Genomic DNA, 21,568 nt, shown 5'->3' with positions numbered 1-21,568 from the left:
CCCACATATCCTGCTGCGGCAGTCTGCTCACTTTGGAAAATCAAGAAAGGGAAAAATAAGTCTCTCCCCTGACAATGTTCAAAAACACCAGTGAAGATAACAAGTCTAGATTATTTGCCCTGTGCAGGGATGGAATGACCTCAGGAAAATTATCCCAAGGTCCTCCCTGCAGAGAGGGGACCCTGTCCTACCTGCTAGCATCCCCACAATTGAGCCAATGGCTGCATGCAAGCAGATGAGTGGTGAGGAGATGAACAGAGCCACCAGGAACACACCGCCTGTCCAGGGATTGTCACAGCCATACACCTGGCCAACCCCGATGGGGATGGCTTGTAGCAGCTGCAAAGTCAACAGAATCTGGGGTCACTGGAGTGTGGGCACATAATGAAAAGAGCAGGCCTTAGGGTCAGGACAAAGCCATTCCTGGTGGGGGTAATGGGTTGGAACGGGAGGATGGCGGTGCCCTCTAGCGTGGAAGAGAACTTGGGAGGAAGGACATGAGCTGGAACAAATAGCTCCTCACTCCACCACCTAGCAGGCATCTGGCATCCCCCATGCAAAACCCTTCCAACACAGGTGCTTCTGAAAGACACATGGCTTCTGCTTTGAGAGGAGGAGCTTTGAGAGAACCAGAGGGCACCCTCTCCTGAGAATGCCATTGGAAGTTTCAGGGCACTAGGGGATTTCCACCAGACCTTCTGACATCCTACAGGTATTCCAGGAATATTGGAAATATTCTAGGCCATTTTGATGATTGATTTCATCAAAGGTCACCCAGATCATTGGTGGCTAAGGCCAGGCTAGAGCCTCTGAGCTTGACCCCTAGTCTAGAGGTGGTTGCTGCACATTCAGAGCTACCTAGGGTATTATGGGGCTCTGGGAAGGAGGTGGCATTTCTCCTGCTCGAGGATCACTTAGCATTTGTAGAAAGATAATATGTATACCATTGGAAAACAGAATAAAGCCAAATATCCCCGAGTTTGAGAGTCATTTGAGGGTGTTGTAATTGTAGATGGCTAATTTGGGAGTCAGATGGCCCTTTTTCTGCCCAAGCTGAACCATCTACATCTGACAGAGGAGGGCCTGAAGGAGAGGAGGGAGATTGGCAGGCTAGGGAAGAGTATTGGCCTGGGAGCTGAGGGCTCCAGCTTTCAGGGGAGCTTTGCACAAGCTCATGGAATGATGGTGGGTATGTCACTTCCTCATGCTGGGCTCTGGTGCCCTTCTCTGTAACATGAGAAGGCTGCCATAGCAGATAATCTCCCACCTTTAAAATTCTGCTGTCTTTGCTCTATTACTATGTCATGTGACCTCTTTGAGGGCCAGGCTCCTTGATGGCTGGGTACATAATAGGTGCTTAATAAATATGTATTGATTAGCTCAGCAGTTTCCAAACTTTGCTGTACATTGGAAATCCTAGAAAAAAAAATTTGATGACTGGCTCCTCCTTAGACATTGTGATTTAACTGGTATGGGGCATGACCAGGGCCTCAGGAGATTCCCAAGTGCAACTGAGTTTGGGGACCACTGAGTTAGTTATACACGACCTGCTGTAGATGTTGGAAATTAATTGCACATCTCCCTTTGGGTGAAATTTTGTACTTTTTAACAACCTGATTTAATTCTGGAGTCAGTCTGATTTCTTTAGAGAACAGTGTTTGAGGAGTCCCACAGAGCTTTTTAAGCTTTGCCCATCCTGGTCTCTGGATGGGTGGCCTTTCAATTACCAAGCACTGTCTGGGCCAGAGCCTAGAGCCTCATGCCAGGAATGATGGGGGTGTGCATCTTATTTAAAGGAACCCTGAGAATGCTTTCTGCCAGTTCAGGGAACTCAGCTTAAGTGTGGGGTACTGGCTGAAAATGTACTCAATAAATATTCCATGACTTCCCAAAGTCTGAGGCATGCAGGATGTAAAGGGGTTCCAACTTCCCCCTTGCTGTCTGGGAACACAGATTTGAAGCCCAAGCAGTCAAGAATGAGAAGAATGAGGGACAAGTAGCCTCAGAACAGAGTCTGGGCTCAGAAAGCACCTTCCTCTGCCGGGATCCATATTTTAGCTTGGTGAACTGTGGCCCTGGGGTGGCACCCCTCCCTTCCACCTGCTCTCCAACACCCTGGGGTGAAGGTGTGAAGGGCAGTCGGGTGTGCATGGAAATTTACTGAGCCCCTGCATCCTTCCTACTGCCTACTCTCGACAATCCTCTAGTAACAAGAAAGGCCAGTTAAACAAAAAGGAAGTCATTCTCATCATTGTTTAAAAGACAAGGAGGGAAGGGGAGTTGGGACCTGGATGGTGTGGAAGAGAAGGAGCCCACTGTGAAAGTAGTGGTGTGGTGGGTGAGCTGGTGCCTCAGGGTATATGGATTTGCATGCTGCCACTTTCTGTTCACTTTGAAGATGAATGAGAGGCATCTCTCGCAGGTGGCCGTCTCCATCCTGTGCCCCTCAGTGGGGAGGGTGGGAGGCTCCATGGGCAACGCCCATGCCCCCGAGGCTGTTACTGGGACTCTGCCTCATGGGTAGGGCTCAGGGACTGCAGGTCTGTGCCCTTATGGCAATGTGCCTAACTGCCAGCTGATGATCACTGACAGTCCCCTCAGAGTTAGAGCTTTGTCCCTGCTCCTGCCCCTGCCATTTTCTACTTGAGACAGTGGGCTTTCCCTCCAATGCAGGGTTCTGTCTTTTCCATTCTCTTGGATTTAGATCCTAACCCTGACTCTGATGCCCCTCCAGCCCCTGCCCCAGACAAAACTTTGAAAAGACAAAATATTCAAAAAGGTTTTGCATAGTTAGCATTTGCACTAGGGGCAGGGAAGACTTTCCTTTTCTGATAGCTTCAGGTCCGAGTGTGGCTGACCCTGAAACCCCTGAACTGTCCTCCCCACCCGCGAGTGGTGGCCCTGGAGCTGAGCCCCCAGCAGCCCATCTTGATGATGGGCTCAGCTGGGTGGTGAGGGCTGGGAAAGCAGACTACAAAAACAATACTGAGGATGTAGTTCTATGTGCAAGTATTCAAAAGGCAATCATAGAAATAATATTCTGAATTACTCTAAACAGCCGAGTTAGAACCAATGGGTGAAAGATGGAGGGGGACAGATTTCTGAGGAAGGTAAAGAGCTCTCTAATACATCACGGTACCTAATGAGGGGTGGACTGCATTGAGAAGCAGGTTTCACCTCACTGTGTTTGTTCCAGATGAGGGTGTCTGTCTCACCTGGGACTAAGTGGGTGATGGGTCAAAGCCTGGGCTCTACATCAGGCTGCCTGGGTTTTATATTCAGGCACTAGCAGCAGTTTGAGCTTGGGAGCTAACCTTCTCTGTGCCTTAGTTTTCTCATCTGTGAATGGGAATGATGATAGTACTTACAGCATTGGGCTATTAGGAGGGTTAAATTAAGTCCAGAAGTCAAGGGCTTGGAACAGTGTCTGATACGTAATAAGCTTGCTGTAGCCTTAGCTGTTAGCTCTCTCTATTGTTCATGAACAAGGCCAAATTTTACAATTCTGTCTATTTAATCTTGTGTTAGGTTTTTATTATATCCCTTTATCCCAAGTGTCTAGAGATTGGTAGAATAAATGAATATGTACATTTGTGATAGTTGGATGTGAAGCAGGGTTTCTCAACTTCGATATTTATTGACATTTGGGGCTAGATAATTCTTGGTTATGGGGAGGGCTGTCTTGTGAATAGTAGCATGTTTGGTGGCATCCCTGACTTTTTGATACCAGTAGCACCCCTCCCCCCAGTCTAAATTTTGCCTCCTCCCTCCAGGAGGGCAAAGTCACCCCTGCTTGAAAGTCACTGATATGGAAAGTACATGAAAATTCATCCCTATCTTCTCTTGATAAGACCTTTAAAACCCTAATTTTAAACATTTGTTTTAGTATCTGGCCCCTTTACCCAACCATCCACCTTCTTGAGTATTTTTCCCTGAACCCTACCATTCTGTATAATTAACTTGGTACTGACCTATGCACTTATTTACTGTCTGTTTCCCTGTACAGAGAGTACACTTCACAAGGGCAGAGAAGTTGTTGTCCTTTTATTCCCCGTGTATTCCTAGTGTCTGATAAAGTGCCTGGTACATATCAGACCTTCAGTGAGGGTTTGTTGAAAGCACAGCAGCCTTTTTCTCTGTCCTGTTCTCTACTATGACCATCATCTGGTGGAGATGCATCTGGAGAAGCTGAGAGCCTGGATAATCCACAAACCAGTTATCAAGAAGGTGTGTGGTATAAGCAGGGGTCCCCACTCATCTGCCATTGGGTAACTTACCAAGGGCATCTCCATCTCTGTCCAGGTGATATTGGGCACTGAAGACACAGGCTCCACCAGTGTTGTGGGGAAGAAGAGGTTGTAGTGGCCGGTGGCTGCCAGGTACAGGGTCATAGCAATGTTGAAGGGCAGCGTGAAGACAGGAAGGTCCCACTTGCTGAAGATGGAATTCAAGGCACTGGAAAGAACTGGGCTGAAGATGAGCAAGACAAAGGGTTAATCTGTGCTCATCCTTAGGTCTACACCATCTTGTCTCGTCAGCTCTGTCCATGGTGCCCCCCTGTCCTTGGCCCAGCCATTCCTGGCTCCTTTGAGACTCTAGTGGTCCATTTATCTGGGACTGGGGATAAGGTGTTCCATTTAAGGTGAATCTTTGAGAGATGCATTTTTGAAGTATAAATATACTTGAATATATTATAAATTATACTTGAATAGCAAATATAATACTTGAATATAAACCTTTATAATTTAAATATTTGCTTGTTTCTTAAACCAAGAAAATTAAACAAAACGTAATCCTTAGAAAATAATGTGTATTGCGCTTGAATCATCAGGATGTACAACAGCTACTCTCCTGCACTGTGATAACATTTTAGAAGCTTGGTCTTGGAGGAGGCAGCTGCTATGGCACAAAGGTAATGTGTGGGCTTGATTCAGCTGAAGTGCTTTGAGCTACTCTGGAAGCCACCACATGAAGATGAAACCTTCAGTTGTTTGTGTCCTCTCTTTTCTCGGCCTCTTCCTTGGGAGAAGCAGGCATGTTGGAAGCAGATGTAGCTGGGTGCAAATCCTAACTCCTACATTTATAGGCTGAGTGAGCAGCATTAGGTAATGATCTCCCTGAACTTTAGTTTCCTCGAAAGGACAAGCCACCGTAGACACTTAACACCCTACGTCTTCACACTCAAAGAGCTGTTGGGACAAAACATGAAATCACATGATCTGGCTGACTGGTCTACCTTTAATTCATGACCTTAAGTCTCCAATGGGCATTTATGACTGCCTGAAAACCCTACTACACAGTCCATGCAAATTAACTCTCCAACTTGTTGAGAATAAAAGAATAGAAATGACAAGATGAGAAATGCTTCATTTTCCCAACCGTAAGCTCTACACTCCAATTGCCCAGCTCCTACATAGTTTTCCTCTCTGCCTTTGTCACATAATGAAAGTATTCCTCTTTCTTTATTGGGCCAATTCTTACTCTTGTGCTTCAAGATCCAATCTGTCTCAAAGACTTCACTCTTGCAATTCTCTCCTCTCTCTCCTGCAGGTGCAGTCTCTCCTTTATCTCTGGAACACTCTCATAAGTTTACAAAATGCTTTAGTATCTTCTTCCTATTAACACCCTCCTCCTCTAATCCGATGTCCCCTTTGGCTATTTTGCCCCACTTCCCTGCCCTTGTTCATAACAAATATTCCTCAACAGATTGCTATGGTCAATCTTTCCACTCCCTTTCTTTCCTAAATCCACTCCAATCAGGTGTGTGTTCTTTCCATGACATGCAAGTGGCTCTTGTCCAGTTCACTAATGACATCTATCCTACCAAATCTATGGCCATTCCCTGCTCCCTTCATTTGATAATCGGATGCTCCAACTGGATTGAAATATTTTCTGTCAGGGCTACCATGATACTGCCCTTTCTTAGCTTTCTTCCTACTTCTCCAGCTGCTCCTTGTCACTTCTTTGTGGTTCTTTCTCTCTTCTCCCAGTCATCTAGATACTGGAATATCCTATGGCTCGGCCTTGGGTCTTCTCTTCATCTTCTTTTTCTGAGTGATATCTTTTAGTCCCATGGACAAAATGTCTTCTGTATACTTCTGCCCTCCAAATCTTGACCATATCAAAGTTCTGGATTTGTACATCCAGTTACCTTGTCAACATGTCTACTTGTTGGAAGTCTATAGCCTAATATGTCTCTCAGAACTCTTGATTTACACCTTGTCTCCTACCACTAACCTGTTTTTCTCTTAGTCTTGTCCATCAATCCAGGTGCTCAGGCAAACTATAGGAGTGTACTGAATCCTCTTTTCTTCCCCACCCCCCAAACTCTAGAGAGAGTCTCCCAGAGAGTCTTGTTGCCTTTACCTTCCTTAAAATACATCCTAAACCCAACCACCTTCTGTGTATCACCCTTGTCCAGACCACTCTCATCTCTCTGTGAGTTCCTGACTCTGCTTCCAGTATCCGCTCTTGCTCCAGTTAAAATCCATTCTCCACAAGGCAAGCAGAGCGATTTGTTTAAATTTAAACCATATCCTATCACATCTCTGCTTAAAACCCTTTAACTGCTTCCCATCACAGTTGTAATAAAAATACAAAAGCCTACTGGATCCTCAAAGCAAACGGGGTCTAGCCCTCATTTACTTCTGCCTTCACCTCCTCCATTCCTCCTTCATTCACTGGGCATAAGCCCCCGCTGGTCTTGTTTCCTGAACATGGGGCATTCCTCCAGCTGGGGTCTGCACATGCCACCACCGCTGTCTGCAACGTCCTTCACTAGATCTTCAGATGGCAAGTGCCTTTTATCATTTAGGGGAAAGCATGAATGCTCCTTCCTGAAAGTGGCCTTCCCTGACCACTCACGTCTGGAATCCCTCTCTGTCCCACTTGCTCTGTTTTGCTTTCTTCAAAGCAGCTATCAAATCTTGACATGAGAGGCTTACTCTTTTGTTATAAACCAAATGTATGCAAATGAAGACAGGGTCTCCTATGCCTTACATGGGGGCAGGTGCGGGGCATTGAGGAAATCCCCATAGAAATGACTGCTATAGTTTTTGTCCCAATGGATTCAGAAACACAGAAACCCTGAGAAGAAACATAAATTTCCCCAAATGCTTAATGTAGTAATTTATTTACAAGCACTGCTAAAAAGTAATAAACTGAAACTTAATAAATTAGTACTTAAACTAACTGTTTTAGTGACTCCAGAAATCTAAGAAAGATATGTACTTCTTAGAGGTGTTGAAAATGAGTTAGCATGTCTCACAGCTGTAGGGCACAGACTGGAGGACATGGGTCACCTTGGGCTCCTGCTCTTAGGTGACGGCATGCATAAGAATGATAGCATCAGGTAGCAAAGACCTGCCCAAGATCCAGGTGAGCTGAGCCAGAGCACACCCCTCATCTCAACAAATAGTTGTTCCCAAGACCCTTTCTCTTGACTTTTGTATTCCTTTGCAGAATTAAGTGATTGTACAGCAAGATCTCAACTGATGTTTCTTGTTCAAAGATCCTATGCTTTCACGATAGACATTCTTCTCCAAGAGAGTTCTGATTCTATCACAAGTGAGTTTTTTGCTTTTCCATCTTGGTCAGGCCACAGTTTAGATAATTCCCATGTAGCCTGGAGTTTAACAGTTGCAGACTCTGGGTTCATCATCAAAAATTTTGTAAAAGTATGGCCTGGGGCAAGTTACTTAACCTCTTCATGACTTGTTCTTTTCTTCTGTAAACTGGGGACAAAAATAACCCTACCTGACTGAGCACAGGGCTTGTCTTGCAGGAAATATTCAATAAATGTTACCTTTTGTTATTAAACCTAACATTCAAGGAAGATTATTAGCACAATAAAACACCTGTGGTCACTGCTGCTCTAAAGGGTCCCTGTTATTCCAAAATAAAAAAATGATCTGCTGTGTTGCAATCAAACTATGGATTTTCACCATGTCTTGTGGCCACGCCACCATGTCTTGTGGCCATGTGTCAGAGCCAGCCTGACTCTGAAGACACTAGGCTCCAGGAGGGCACATGTCCCCATCCAGTATAAGATGCAAGCACCACGGGGCCCTGCGGGTCTGTGAGCAGAAAGAAGGAGGCATCTCACCAGGTCATGGCTGTGAAGGTCACAGGAAACAGAAGCCACCAGTAATAGTCTAACTTCTCAGAGAACACAGCGATCAGTAGTCCGACCAGCATTCCGTTGTACCCGTGGAGGCCTGAGGCGATGGCAGACCTGGGTGGGGGCAGTTACATTGCATTTGAATTTGGTGGGGCTTGTAGGGCCCTCCCTGGTACTCCCAGAAGAAAGTCAGCTTACTCCTGAGTGTTGGGCAGTCACACAGCTGCTAGTGCCTTCCTAGATCTGACACACACATGCGTGCACACACACACGGCCCTGATTACCTTGCCATTCTAGAATTAAAGTATGCACTTTGTCTTCTCACTGTGTCTAAGCTCCCTCTTGGCTTCTCAGGGGGTCTCAGACTGCTAAGTTTAGTGAGAGATCTAATAGAAACCTGAGGTATGACACCAGGGAAAGTGTGTGTGTGTGTGTGTGTGTGTGTGTGTAGGAGACAGGGAGGAGGGGTGGGAGAGAAGGGGGAGGAGAGAGTGCATCTGACTGCATCGTGTGAAGCTGTAATTGTTGCAGTTGGCCTGTGTCCCAGAGTGGACAAGCTGAACCCGCTGGGGATACACAAAAGCCTCTCCCCACAGCAGGATAGGGAGGGGCCCAGAGGTGGGGAGAATCCAAGCTTCAGTCTATCCTTTCTTTTCGTTTCATCAGGGAAGGCTATGTGCTCCTAAACTTCTCTCCCTGATGCTAATAAATCCTGCCCTTGACCCTTCCCATGGCTCAGCTGGCTGGGGGATGGGGAACAGGGTGAAGGAAGAACTGGGCAAATCACTGCAAGACCCCTGCCAGAGCATGAGGTTTGTGTACTGTGCTCTGTCCTGCCCTTGACTGTAAGTTGTCCAGGCTGGAACTTGTCTGTCTGACATCAGTGTAACAGAAAACAGCGTCTGGTGCACAGAGGGCTCTAGGCCTTGCTTGGTTGTTGAATGGGTGTGTGTACATGCTAAAGCTTTTCACAGACTGATTGTCTTTGCCCAGCAAGGGCATCCGGAAGCATAAGGAGGGAAGAAGGGCGTTCTGGCTAGAGGATGGCTCCTGCCTGGCAGAGGCCATGGCTTGGGTCTGGAATGAGGGGAGCTTTCAGCTCTGGAGTGGCCAGGAGATTAGCTCAGCTAGACTGAGGAGAGTGGGAGCAGCTGGAGGGTGGGAGGAGGTATCTCTAGACAGTTTCCAACAAGAAAAGCTGAACACATGGCACTGTGTGGGGACACTTGTATGGGACACTGGTTAGAGGGCTGGCTGCTCCTGAGGCCATAAACATATGGGGCAGTTGGAGACGGGGGTTGGGGTAGGGGGTGGGGAGGATGCGGTGGGTGGAAGAGTGGCTGGGAGGGAAGACCGCTGGGGTTTGGAATCTATCTCTTTGGGACTAGAAAATCTACCTAAAAAGCAGAAACCCATGTTTTGGGAAAATAATTAGTTTTAAGTCTGTGTGTGTGTGTGCATTTTATCTGTATTTTCCCATTTCTGTTCAGTGTTAGGATTTAGTACTTTTTTGGTTTTAATACTAGTTGCTTCAGGCAAGCTGAGAAAAAAATGGCTGACCCATACTGGGGGCTGTCCTGTAGTCCCAGTGGCAGGGTGCAGTGGGCATAGCAGGAATCAAACAAGGGAGCCCAGGGGAGACAAAATTAGAACCCCTCTCTGTGGAAGTCCCCTCCCAGAATACTTCTCTACCAAAACTTTGGTGGCTTCTGGGTTTGGTTGTCAGAATGAAACCCATTACCTTATATCTGCTCTGACTATCAAATATGTAAAACTTGATTTAACCCCAATGCCAAAAAGATCTTCATTAGGACCACATTCCTTCAGGACTGCAGCATTAGTGCTGTGGACCTTGAGTTACTCTCTGTGAGCTACAGTCTCTGGGGTAGTGGGGTTAGGGTAACAGGGATAAGGGGGGACACGGGCTGATGGAGGAGGAGAGGAGTAGGACTGGTGGACAGGAAGTAGTGGTGGTCAGGAGAACAGGGGTGGGAGAGTAGAGGTGGTAGAGAGGGATGATGGGGGTTATGTTTAGATCATGTAGCTGTGTCAGTGATTTGCTGGGGACAGTGGTGAAGTCAGGGCTCCTTAGAAGGATTTATGTGTGGATATTGTGTAGGGTGTCTAGAGTTTTGAACCTATGGTATAGAACATGGTACTGACCTACCAGCAATGAATCTTTTCTTGACATAGTAGTAGAATATGAAACATTCAAAATGGACTTCCTGTCCTGAACATGCTTAGAACACAGCCAGGGAGAGAAGACTCAGAAAATAATTAGAGAGCCAACCCATACAGTACCAGGGTATGTTCTGTGGTTGTCCAGTGAGAAGGGAGGGTTCAGAGAGCACTGGGATAATTAGGGGTGGCTCCCTGTAGGAGGAAGATTTGAAGGAATGGTAGGATTAGATAGGCAGAAGCAAAAATGCTCAGGTGGGAACAGTGTGATGCTGAGTGGTAGATGTGGTGGGCCTCAGCAGAGAAATCTCTGGAAGCCAAACTGGCACACACTAGTCTTACTAAAATGTTTGGGAGGATTAGGCAGGCATGGTATGTGTCTCCTCCATAGTACTGAAGTCCATGAAGCAACTCTCTGAATGGCTTGGCAAATTTACCAGTAGATTATGGTCAAGAGGGAAGTCAGAGCATGAAGGGGCTTTGGCTCCTTGAAGGTGAGCCAGTAAGCAGCAGATCTCACAGATGAGGACAATGGAGCCAGGAGGGGAAGTACTTGCCCAAGGTCACATAGCTAAGGAGCTGGTGGGCTGGACAGAGTTCACCCCTGGTGTTTTACCCAACAGTGATGAAGCAGTGAGACAAGAGTTAATCTTGTCAGGGGTCAGTTCTGTGCCAGCTGCCCATGAGATGACAAGTAACTGGAAACAAGGAATAGGGAACCTACTGGGTTAAAGAGAGACACAAAATCCTGGCTGGAGCCTATTTTTTATGTCACTCACCAGACCTGCACACAAAATAATTCAGCCTCTCCTTCATCCAATTTGTCATGGCCTCCTGGCTTGCTAGAATCAGAGTGCTCCCCTAATGCCACCTCAGAGGTGCATGAATGGCTTCTCAGGGGAGACAAACTGACTCACAAATTTGCCTTGGTGGCATCTGGAATGTGAGGTAGGCCTGGGTGAAGTGTGATGTTGGTCACAACACAACCAACTCTGATGAGTCCCCATCCCCTGGGTTCACCAGGGGCCCTCTGGCCTTGCTGTCCACACTCTGTCTGTATGACAAGGACAGTACTGACCTTCAGCCTAGAAGATGCAGGCTTTGTGTTGCAGCCCGAGCCCTGCTACCCACTGACTGTGGCACCTTAGGTGAATACCTGCTCCTCCCAGTCTTTCTCCTACCTTCACTGTCTGCCTGGTGATGTGATGGCAAGACTCACATGTAACAAGGCATGACAGTGCTTTTCAATCTTTTTGACAGTAACCCGCGGTAAGGAGGGAATACCGCGGTAAGGAGCATGACTCAGTTCTCTCTCTCAGTCTCCCTAACCTCACCCACCCCCCACATATACAACACATCCCAACATTAATGAAACAAAAATGTCACAAAATATTTCCTACACATGAATTACTCTAATCTATTTTATTTTATTATTTTAATTTTTAAAAATGCTGTTGCCAATTGATTCATGATCCACAAACGGATTGGTGACCCCAAATTGAAAAACACTAAAAACATGAGCATTCCCAAACTTCTCTGATGATCAGAAGCATCCAGGAGGATCTTGTTAAAAACATCCCCTCCCAGACCCACTGAATGGGACTATCTGAGGGAACAGAAGTGGTTCGGGTGGAGAAGTCACATTTCTTAATAGCCAGCCCTGGTGACTCTAGCCATCAGGAAAATTTGGGAACTGTTGGAACAGCATGGGGCAAAGTCTGAGAAAATGGTCCAGTTCCAGAAAATGCTACTCATTATTGTTCCTGGACTTTGCGGCTACCAGTGCAGGGTTGGGGGGTGCCTCCTCTAGCTGTCTCCCAGCTCTGCACTGGGTTGGAGGGGCCCTCCTCTAGCTGTCTCCCACCTCCACACTGCCCTCCCCACTCTACCTTCCTCCTCTCTCTCAGATCCCACGTTTCCAGCTCAAAGGCCATCCTCTCTCATACCCCCACCCCCAAAACACTCTGAAACATCTGTCTTCTATGAGCTCTCCGGTATATACCGTCTCATATTATTCTGGGACATTTCTTGCCTGTTAGTCAACCAGACTGTAGGTTCCATAAGGGAAGAACAGTTTAAGAGTTCCTCTGCACCTGCCTCATAGGGAATGTTTCCAGAAGGATCTACAGTCAAAAGGAGCCTAGTGCTGTCACTTGCTTTGAGCACAGGAGTGGTTTAATTCTGTAGAGACCTCCAGTGACCTGTTCAAGGTTAATCTTTAGGAGACTTGGGCTGGTTGGTAGGATAACGTTGGCTGATCACTCAGGGACACACTTCTCTATCTGTCTAACCCAAGACCCCACGACCACTGCAGACAGGCACCCACCTGTCCTGGTTCAAGGCGAGGGCAGTTAAGGTTGAGACCACTGCCCCCAACACCCCAGCAATCGTCCACCAGGGATTCTGGATCAGAAGCCCTATGAAGATGATGAGTCCGCTGAGAGGGTTGTTGACAAACATTACCTGAGCAGTGCCCCTCAGGACCCAGTCTGTAACCTGGAGGGCCAGTGGCTTATCTGAAAGAGACAGGCAGAGCCATCAGCAGAGTCCCGGTTGTGCTTCCCTGCTGGACCACTGGTTGGCGTGGCAACCAAGGCAAACAAGGATGCACGAGCCAGGACATTTCCTCTCGTTTGGTCTGGCACCTAGCCCAAGTCTCTGAGTGGCTAGGCAATCAGTCCACAGTGGGTGTTAGTTTTTGCCGTACAGACTGAGGCATCGTGCTGAGACCAATTTAACGCCGTTCCAGCCCTCGACTTGGTTGGCAAGGAAGCCTCAGGAGCATTCCAAGGGAAATTTATTGGTCCAAGGGAAGGGGTGAGGAGGCAGGGAAACCCTTTTTGTGTTGTGCCGTATGACTCAGTTGAGAACTGGTATCTGAGCAGCAAAGAAAGTCATCTGGAGAAAAGGAGCTGGAAAGGAAATGGCTTTAGCTCAGCTATGGAATCAGTATTGAGTTAGGACCTGGGGGAAGCCAGGTCAAGAAGAGGGAACATACATTCTGGTTTGGTTTCCAGGACAGCCTATGAGGGTGTGATTGGGGAGGGAAGGGCTGTTTGTTGCAATATTTAGTTGAGGTAAACTAAGAGAAGAAGGACGCTGAAAGGAAAGAAAGAGCCTTGGAACATGGTGGAGGGTGATGTCAATATTTTCTTGGCACATAATAAATGGCCATGGAACAAGGGAAGGAATGACAGCTTGTTTGGGAAATGACTTATATACCACTAAGTGGTTGTCCTGTATCTATTCCACATAGGGGCAAAGAATTTGCAAAGCACTAAAATTAGTGAAGTGTATTTAATTCTGAAACTCCATGGGAATTCTAAGTTAGCAGGGTACATTGGACCCATCCAGAGTCAACTCAGGGTGGGAGTACTCCAACTGTGGGAGTCCTCTCAATGGGTGAGTGAGGGAGCAGCTTCCTCCACTCACGCCTGAGGGAGGGCTGTCTCCCTGGCCCAGCCCGGCTGCTTCTTTCCTGGGACTTTGCCTACCTTTCAGCCAGCTCCTGCACTCCTTCATGTCCCCTGTGAGGTATCCCACTGCTTGGAAGAGGCTGATGCCCCCAAGCCTGTAGAGCCCCGATGAGCTGCCCCGCTTTCTCTCCTTTTACTCCTTTCATTGAGTTTTTCCATTTTCACAATATGGCTGTCTTCATTGGATGACCGGAGATCCTTTTAAGAGAAGTCATGACAAACTATCAAATAATACAGTTTTTTGAGAGCAAGGGCATTTGGGGATAGGGAAGGTTGGCAGGTGTCCTGATAAAGACAAATGATCATAAGACATGTGTCCATTCTCTATTGTGGTCCAGAGTGCTGCACACAGGCCAGCTCTTCCTAGGACCACTACACATTCTTCACAGTTGGGTTTCATAGACTTTTGTGCCATGGATCCCTGGTGGCAGCTGGGCAAGGCTGTGGACTTCTTTCCAGAATAATGTTTGGAAATGGATAAAATAAATAGTATAGCAAAGAAAACCAGTTATACTGAAGCAGTTATTACAATATTAAAAAAAATCCTATGATCTACATATAGGTACAGCCAGTCCAATATCTATTATAATTTCAAAGTAGCAGTGAGTGAATAAGTGGGGCCTCTTCACCCCAACTCAGGACAACTTTAAAGGGCTGCTTGAGATCTAGAGCTGACCATAGGGTCACCTGGGGCCCTTATTGCCCAACTTCTTTGCCTAATCCTGTTGCCCTTCCTCTTCTACAACTATTGACTGCAAAGGCACATCCCAGTTAACTTCTTACATGAAAATCACCATCTCAAAGTCAGCTTTCTAGGGGAGCCCAAACTGCGACAATGACAACAATCTCAGGTGCTACTGATATGGTTATAGTTCATTATTTATATTTATAATTGAAATAAGTACTAAAGTTCATTGGAGGTTAGTGAAATAAAGGTAAATTATCTTCCCCATCCAAGTTTATCTGCCCTTGGTTCTATCTGTGGCCTCCTAGGTCAGGACTGCTTGCTCTTAAACTGCACTGTCCAATATCACAGCCAATAGCTGTGGCTATTGAACACTTAAAATGTGGCTAATTTGAATTGAGATGTGCTCTAAGTATATTCTGAAGACTTACTATGAAAAAATAATGTGTAAAATATCTCAACGATACTTTATACTGACTATATAATGAAATAACTGCTTCTTTTTACTTCTAAAAAATGTGGCTAATAGACATTTGAACAAACATGTGTGGCTCATATTATACTTCTATTGTATGCTGATGGTCTATAGATTTCCCCAACTTCCTTCCTACATTAAAACTTAAATGTCTTGAGGATATCAATGAAAACGGTGGAGTAAGGATCTCCAAAAATTCTCTCTTCTATAAAGGCAATACACATTCTTTTACAGCACACATGGAACCTTCTCCAGTATAGACCATATGTTAGGCCATAATATAAGTAAAACCTTTTTCCCTTGCCTCCAGAGACATGTTGAGTAAGAAGCTGCTGCGGCCAAGGTCAAAGAGGTTTTTGCCTGCTTTCTCCTCGAGGATTTTGATGGCTTCCTGTCTTGCATTGAGGTCTTTCATCCACTTTGAGTTTATTTTTGTGTATGGTGTAAGAAAGTCGTCCAGGCTCATTCTTCTGCATGTCGCTGTCCAGTTTTCCCAGCACCACTTGCTGAAGAGACTGTCTTTATTCCATTGGATATTCTTTCCTGCTTTGTCAAAGATTAGTTGGCCATACATTTGTGGGTCCATTTCTGGGTTCTCTATTCTGTTCCATTGATCTGAGTGTCTGTTCTTGTACCAGTACCATACTGTCTTGATGATTACAGCTTTGTAATACAGCTTGAAGTTGGATAAGTAAAACATTTTTACTGATAAAAAGGTATCACTAAATTTAAAGGGATTGAAATCATGTTTTCTGACCATAATGGAGTGAATTTAGAAATCAAAAGCAGAAGGAAATTTGGGAAATGATGTGGCAATTAAACAACACGCTCCTAAATAATCAATGGATCAAAGAGGAAATCAGAAGAGAAATTAGGAGCTACTCTGAGATGAATGAAAACAAAACTTATGGGATGCAGCTAAATCAGTGTTAGAGGGAAATTGTAGGTGTAAAGACCTGTGCTAAAAAGAGAAATATTCTGTATCAACAACTTAACCTTCCACTTTAAGAAACTAGAATAACAGTGAACTAAACCAAAAGCAAGTAGAGTGAAGGATATAACAAAGATTATCAAGAAAATAAATGAAATAGAGCATGAAAAATACAGAAAAATCATTGAAACTAAAAGATGGTTCTTTGTAAAGGTCAAAATTGACAAACTTTTAGCTAGATTGACCAAGATGAGAAAAGAAGATTGAAATTACCAGAATTAGAAATGAGAGATGAGACATGACTACCAACCTTCAAGAAATAAAATGGGTTGGGGCGCATGGGTGGCTCAGGCAGTTGTTTGACTCTTGATTTCAGCTCAGGTCATGATCTCATGATTCATGGGATTGAGCCTCGCATCAGGCTCTGCGCTGACGGTGAGGAGCCTGCTTGAGATTCTCTGTGTCTCCCGCTCTCTCTGCCCCTCCCCCTCTCACACACTCTCTCCCTCTTTCAAAATAAATAAACATTAAAAAAATTAAAAATGTTATAAAGAAATGGATTCTAAAGAAATGAATAATTGTGTGCTAACAAATCAGATAACCTAGATGAACTGGATACATTCCTAGAAAGGCAAAAGCTACCAAACTGACTCAAGAAGAAACAGAAAAATCTGAGCTGACTTATAACAAAGTAAATTATATTAGTAAAGCAAAACCAAAAACAACAAACAAAACACTTCCCACAAAGAAAAGCCCAAGTTCAGATGGCTGTACATTCTACCAAATCTTTAAAGAATTAATAACAGTATTTTTCAAAAAACAGAAGAGAAGGCAATACTTCTTATCACATTCTGTGAAGCTAGTATTAGTATTACCCTAACACCAAAGCCAGACAAAGACATCACAAAAAAGAAAATTACAGATCAATCTGCTTTATAAATATAGATGCAAAAATCCTTAACAAAACACTACCAAGCCAGATTCAGTAACATATAAAAAGAATGATGGCCAAGTGGGATTTATTCTCAGAATTCAAGACTGTTTCAATGTATAAAAAAATCAATCAATAATTATTATTATTGAAAGAATAAAAGAAAAAAACCCACATGATTGTTTCAATAGACACAGAAAAACCACTTGAAAAATTCAACAACCTTTCCTGATAAAAACATTCAAAAAACCAGGAATAGAAAGGAAATTTCTCAACTTAATAAAGGATATCTACTAAAAACCCACAGTTAATATTATATATAATGGTGAAAGATGGGATGCTTTCCCTTTAAGATCAGGAATGAGACAATGATGTTGGTTTCTTGTCGCTTCGATTTAATAATGTACTGCAAGTTTTGGCCAGATCAATTAGATAAGAAAAAAACAGACCAAAAGGGACTCAGATTAGAAAGAAAGGATTTAAAATCTCTCCATTTGCAGATGGGACATTCTGCTGTATAAAAACTCCTTAAAAAATCTTCAACCACCTCCCTGCCCCCCACCAAACCTATTAAAGTTAATGGACAAGTTCAGCAAATTTGTTGGATAGAAGATCAATATACAAAAATCAACTTTATTTTTATATATGAGCAAGGAACAATCCAAGAATATTGTGAAGAAAATTCTATTTATGATAGTATGAAAAAGAATAAAATATTTTGGAATAAATTTAACAAGAAAGGCTTTATATCCTAAAACTAAAGGTTTTATACAAGTTTTTTAATACTAAAAACTACAAAAAATCAAAAGGAATTAAAGACTTAAGTAAATGGAAATATATCCTGCGTCCAGGGATTGGAAGACTTACTCTTGTTAAAAATGGCAATACTCCTTAAATTGATCTATAGATTTAATACAATCTCTACCAAAATCCGAGTTTCATTTTTTTTTTCAGAAATTCAAAGTCAGATCCTAAAATTAACATAGAAATTCAGGGGTCTGAGAACAGATAAAACAATCTTGCTTGGTTTCAAAACTTACTACAAAGCTACCGTAATCAAGATAGCATGGTACTCGCATAAGGATAGGTATATAAATCAGTTAAATAAAATTGAGAGTCTAGAGATAAACACATACACCTACGGTCCATTGATTTTTGATGAGTGTCAAAACAGTTCAATGGAGAAAGAATAGCCTTTTCAATAAATGGTGTTGGGACAACTGGATAATTGGACCCCTACTTAATGCCTTATACAAAAATTAACTCAAAATGGAGAAAAGACTTACCTGTAAGTGCTAAAATTATAAAACTGTTAGATAAAAACATAGGAGTAAATCTTTGTGACCTGGATAAGAAAATGGTTTCTTAGATATGACACCAAATACATAAGCAATCAAAGACAAGAGAGATAAATTGGACTTAAAATCACAAATTTTGTGCTTCTAAGGACACTATCAAGATAGTGAAAAGACCTATAAAGTGGGAGAAATTATTTGTGAATCATACAATTGGCAAGGGCCTAATATCCAGAATATATAAAGAACTATTACAACTCCACAATAAAAAGACAAATAACCCAATTGAAAGATGGGCAAAGGATTTGAAAAGACATTTTTCTGCAGACGGTATATAAGTGGTCATTAAGCACATGAAAAGATGTTCAACATCAATTTGACATTAGGGAAATACTAATCAAAATCACAGTGAGATGTCAATTCACATCCACCCAGGCTGTAATAAAAAAGACAGATCATAACGAGTTTTGACAAGGAGGTAGACTGGAACAATGTATACCTGGCTGGAGAGAATGTACACCTGATGCAGCTACTTTGGAAAACAGTTTGGCAGCTCCTTAAAATGTTAAACATAGATTTACCATATGACCCAGAAATTCCACTTCTGGATATATACCCAAGAAGAAGAAAAACATATGTCTGCACAAAAACTTCGACACAAATGTTCACAGTAGCATTTTTTTTTTTTTAATAACAGGCAAAAAGAAACAACCCAGTGTCAATCAATGGATGAATGGGTAAGTAGGCTATGGTACACTCATACCATGAAATATTGTTGGGTCATAAAAAGAAATGATGTACCGAGTCATGCTACAATAAGGATGCACCTGAAAGCATTATGCTAAATGACACAAGCATTTCACAAAAGGCCATATGTTATATGATTCCATTTACATCACACATACGGAATGGGCAAGTCCACAGGGACACAAGGTAGATTGGTGGTGGCCCGGTGGAATGCGGAGTGACTGCTAATGAATATTGGGTTTCTTTTCAAGGTGATGAAAATATTCTGGAGTTCAGTGGTGGTGATGTTGGCAAACTTTGTAATTATGCTAAAAATCAGTGAAATGTATACTTTAAAGGGGTGAATTTTGTGGCATGTAAATTATATCTTATTAAAAAAAAACCCCAGGGGCGCCTGGGTGGCGCAGTCGGTTGAGCGTCCGACTTCAGCCGGGTCACGATCTCGCGGTCCGGGAGTTCGAGCCCCGCATCGGGCTCTGGGCTGATGGCTCAGAGCCTGGAGCCTGTTTCCGATTCTGTGTCTCCCTCTCTCTCTGCCCCTCCCCCGTTCATGCTCTGTCTCTCTCTGTCCCAAAAATAAATAAAAAACGTTTGAAAAAAAAAAAAACCCAAACGTTAGTGGTCCTGGATCCCTTTCCACTCTATCAGTTCAAGGAGTGTTGAAAGCTAGCATTTGAACACAGGCTTTACTTTGGGAGATAATAAGGTAATTCAAGGGAGCAGGTCTAAGGGGAAAGATTTTGGGGACTGGTTGGAAGACCGGTGTGTGGCTGTGCATTCCCCGCCTGCCTCTAAAATCATGTTGCACACAGAAACACGTTTTTTATCTTAGACCCACTGGGACCAACCAGGGGGTGGAACCCTGCGTTGACTGGGGCAGAGCCTCCCTGGCCAGTGACCCTTCCATGGCATTATGCAACCCGTGCACTGGGCAGCTGGAAGGGCAGCATCTTTCATCACCCTTCCTCCCCTTCCCTCCACCTGTGAAATATCCTGGGAGGGACACTCCTCACCTTTTCTTCAGGCATTTCCAGGAGGGGCAGGGCTGGGTGTGTATCCTGGGGGCTTGAGGGCCAGCTAGGGCTGGTAAACTCTGACTCATACAGTTTGTATCTGCTGGAAAGAGGCTCTGTCAGGAGAGGGCTGCTGTGATGAGTGTCAGACATTTCCTTCAGGGGGCGGTTGCTCCTAGGTCCTGCAAGCGGAAAGGAAAGGGGGAGAACAGTGAGTCAGGATGGGGCCCAGGGGGACTTGGCTGAGGCTGCAGGGAGGCCGAAGGAGGCTTGCAGTCGGTCCTGATACATGACTCTTGCAGTAGAGTGCTGCCAGAGAGCCCTGGGGCCACTCCTCCACCATTGTGGCCTTATCTTTCAAAATCCCCCCATTCTTCCAAGTCCAGAGGAAAGTCCATTTCTGCCGTGAAGACTTCCCTGACCACCCAGTTAGAATAGATGCCTCTCTTTTTTTTCCTGATCACTGAAATATTTTTTCTCTACCTTTTATATTATCCATAGTACTATCTCACTGCTGTAGTTGTAAAAATACTTTCTCTTTGATATGCATACATAGATCTGGGGCTTCTAACTGAGTGGGGATCTAAGGGCGACTCCTTTTCTTACTTGCTATGGAGCTTACGTTGATTATGGTTGACCTCTAGTCCCTCCTCTCTTCCCTCTGCTGTCAGTGCCCTTTCCAGCTTCTTCCTCCTTTTCCTTCCCCAGGAACAGTTCAAAGAAGCAGCAGCAGTTCTGGTAACATCTACTAGAAGCTGTGTGCACCAGGCTGGAGGTCCTTCCCCCTCCACGTGGGACTCCTTTTCCCTTCACTACCGGGGCCAGGGTTTATGCCAGGACTAGCTGGTGGAGTAACTTCTGCCTGCGGTCCTCAGTTTCCTGGCTTACTGTGGCTGCCCGCTGGTAGTGCGTGCTTCTCTCCTTCCTCTTCAAGCCACCTTAGCCGTTCTGTTCTTCTTTGTCTTCCCCTGGCTCAGTTATGTCTTCACTTACTTTACTGTTCCTATGACAGGTGGCTTTGGACCTGCACAGTCCCTTCTCAGTGTGATCTAGACTTCTCCCCATGGCTCCACCCTGCCTCCCCTGAGTTGCAAGACAGTGTATCTTAGGACGGGGTCTGCAGATCCCTAGCATGGGTGCTGGTGATCCTCACACTTAGCACTGCAGACCCAGATAAATGATGCAGAGTTCTCTTCCAAAGGGGAGCCAGACCCCTTCCTCTACTTGCATTAGTGCCATTTCCCTGGGCTATTTCCTACTCCCAATGAGTTCTTCCCTGTTGCTTCCAGACCACTGCTCACTTCGCTGGTGCAGAAAGCCCTCTTTTTTGAGGCTTACACTATCCCTCTCACTGCTCACTGCTGTGTTACTGACTTCTTGGTCATTCACTCCTTCAGTGAAGACTTGAGGGGCTCCTTTCTAGTTATCTTCATCTCTACTCCGATAATTTTCAGTAACTTCAATGTCTGTACATCGATTGAGATTGATCTCTTTGACATTAAGTCATCACTGCATTCTCTGACTTCACAGACCCTTGTGTTCCTCATTTCTAGTGACTCTCTCTACCTCTTCTTTTCAGCCACTAATTTCCACAGTCACCACGTGGACTTGGTCTTACACAAACTATGAAATCTCCAGAGTCTGATGCTCTCCTTTGGACTTCAGGCTCACCTGCTCAAGTGCGTCCACTGACAGCACTTTCACTTCTGGGAGACCTC

The 21,568-nt window shown here is 44.6% G+C and overlaps 1 protein-coding gene across 1 annotated transcript in view; it reads right to left on the bottom strand.

Annotated features, from left to right (window-relative positions):
* SLC14A2 (solute carrier family 14 member 2) overlaps window positions 1-20,026 on the bottom strand; it is a 53,925-nt gene extending 33,899 nt beyond the window's left edge. Inside the window, 7 exon segments of the mRNA XM_043558708.1 lie at window positions 192-339; window positions 4,278-4,470; window positions 8,105-8,233; window positions 12,624-12,813; window positions 13,792-13,866; window positions 13,869-13,971; window positions 19,851-20,026. Coding sequence (XP_043414643.1) covers window positions 192-339; window positions 4,278-4,470; window positions 8,105-8,233; window positions 12,624-12,813; window positions 13,792-13,866; window positions 13,869-13,971; window positions 19,851-20,003 — 991 coding nt within the window. The 5' untranslated portion in view covers window positions 20,004-20,026.
* Window positions 20,027-21,568: the final 1,542 nt, after the last annotated feature.

Source organism: Prionailurus bengalensis, chromosome D3 (assembly GCF_016509475.1).
Source record: "Prionailurus bengalensis isolate Pbe53 chromosome D3, Fcat_Pben_1.1_paternal_pri, whole genome shotgun sequence".
NCBI classification, from domain to species: domain Eukaryota; kingdom Metazoa; phylum Chordata; class Mammalia; order Carnivora; family Felidae; genus Prionailurus; species Prionailurus bengalensis.
This window is presented reverse-complemented; position numbering and strand designations above follow the sequence as displayed.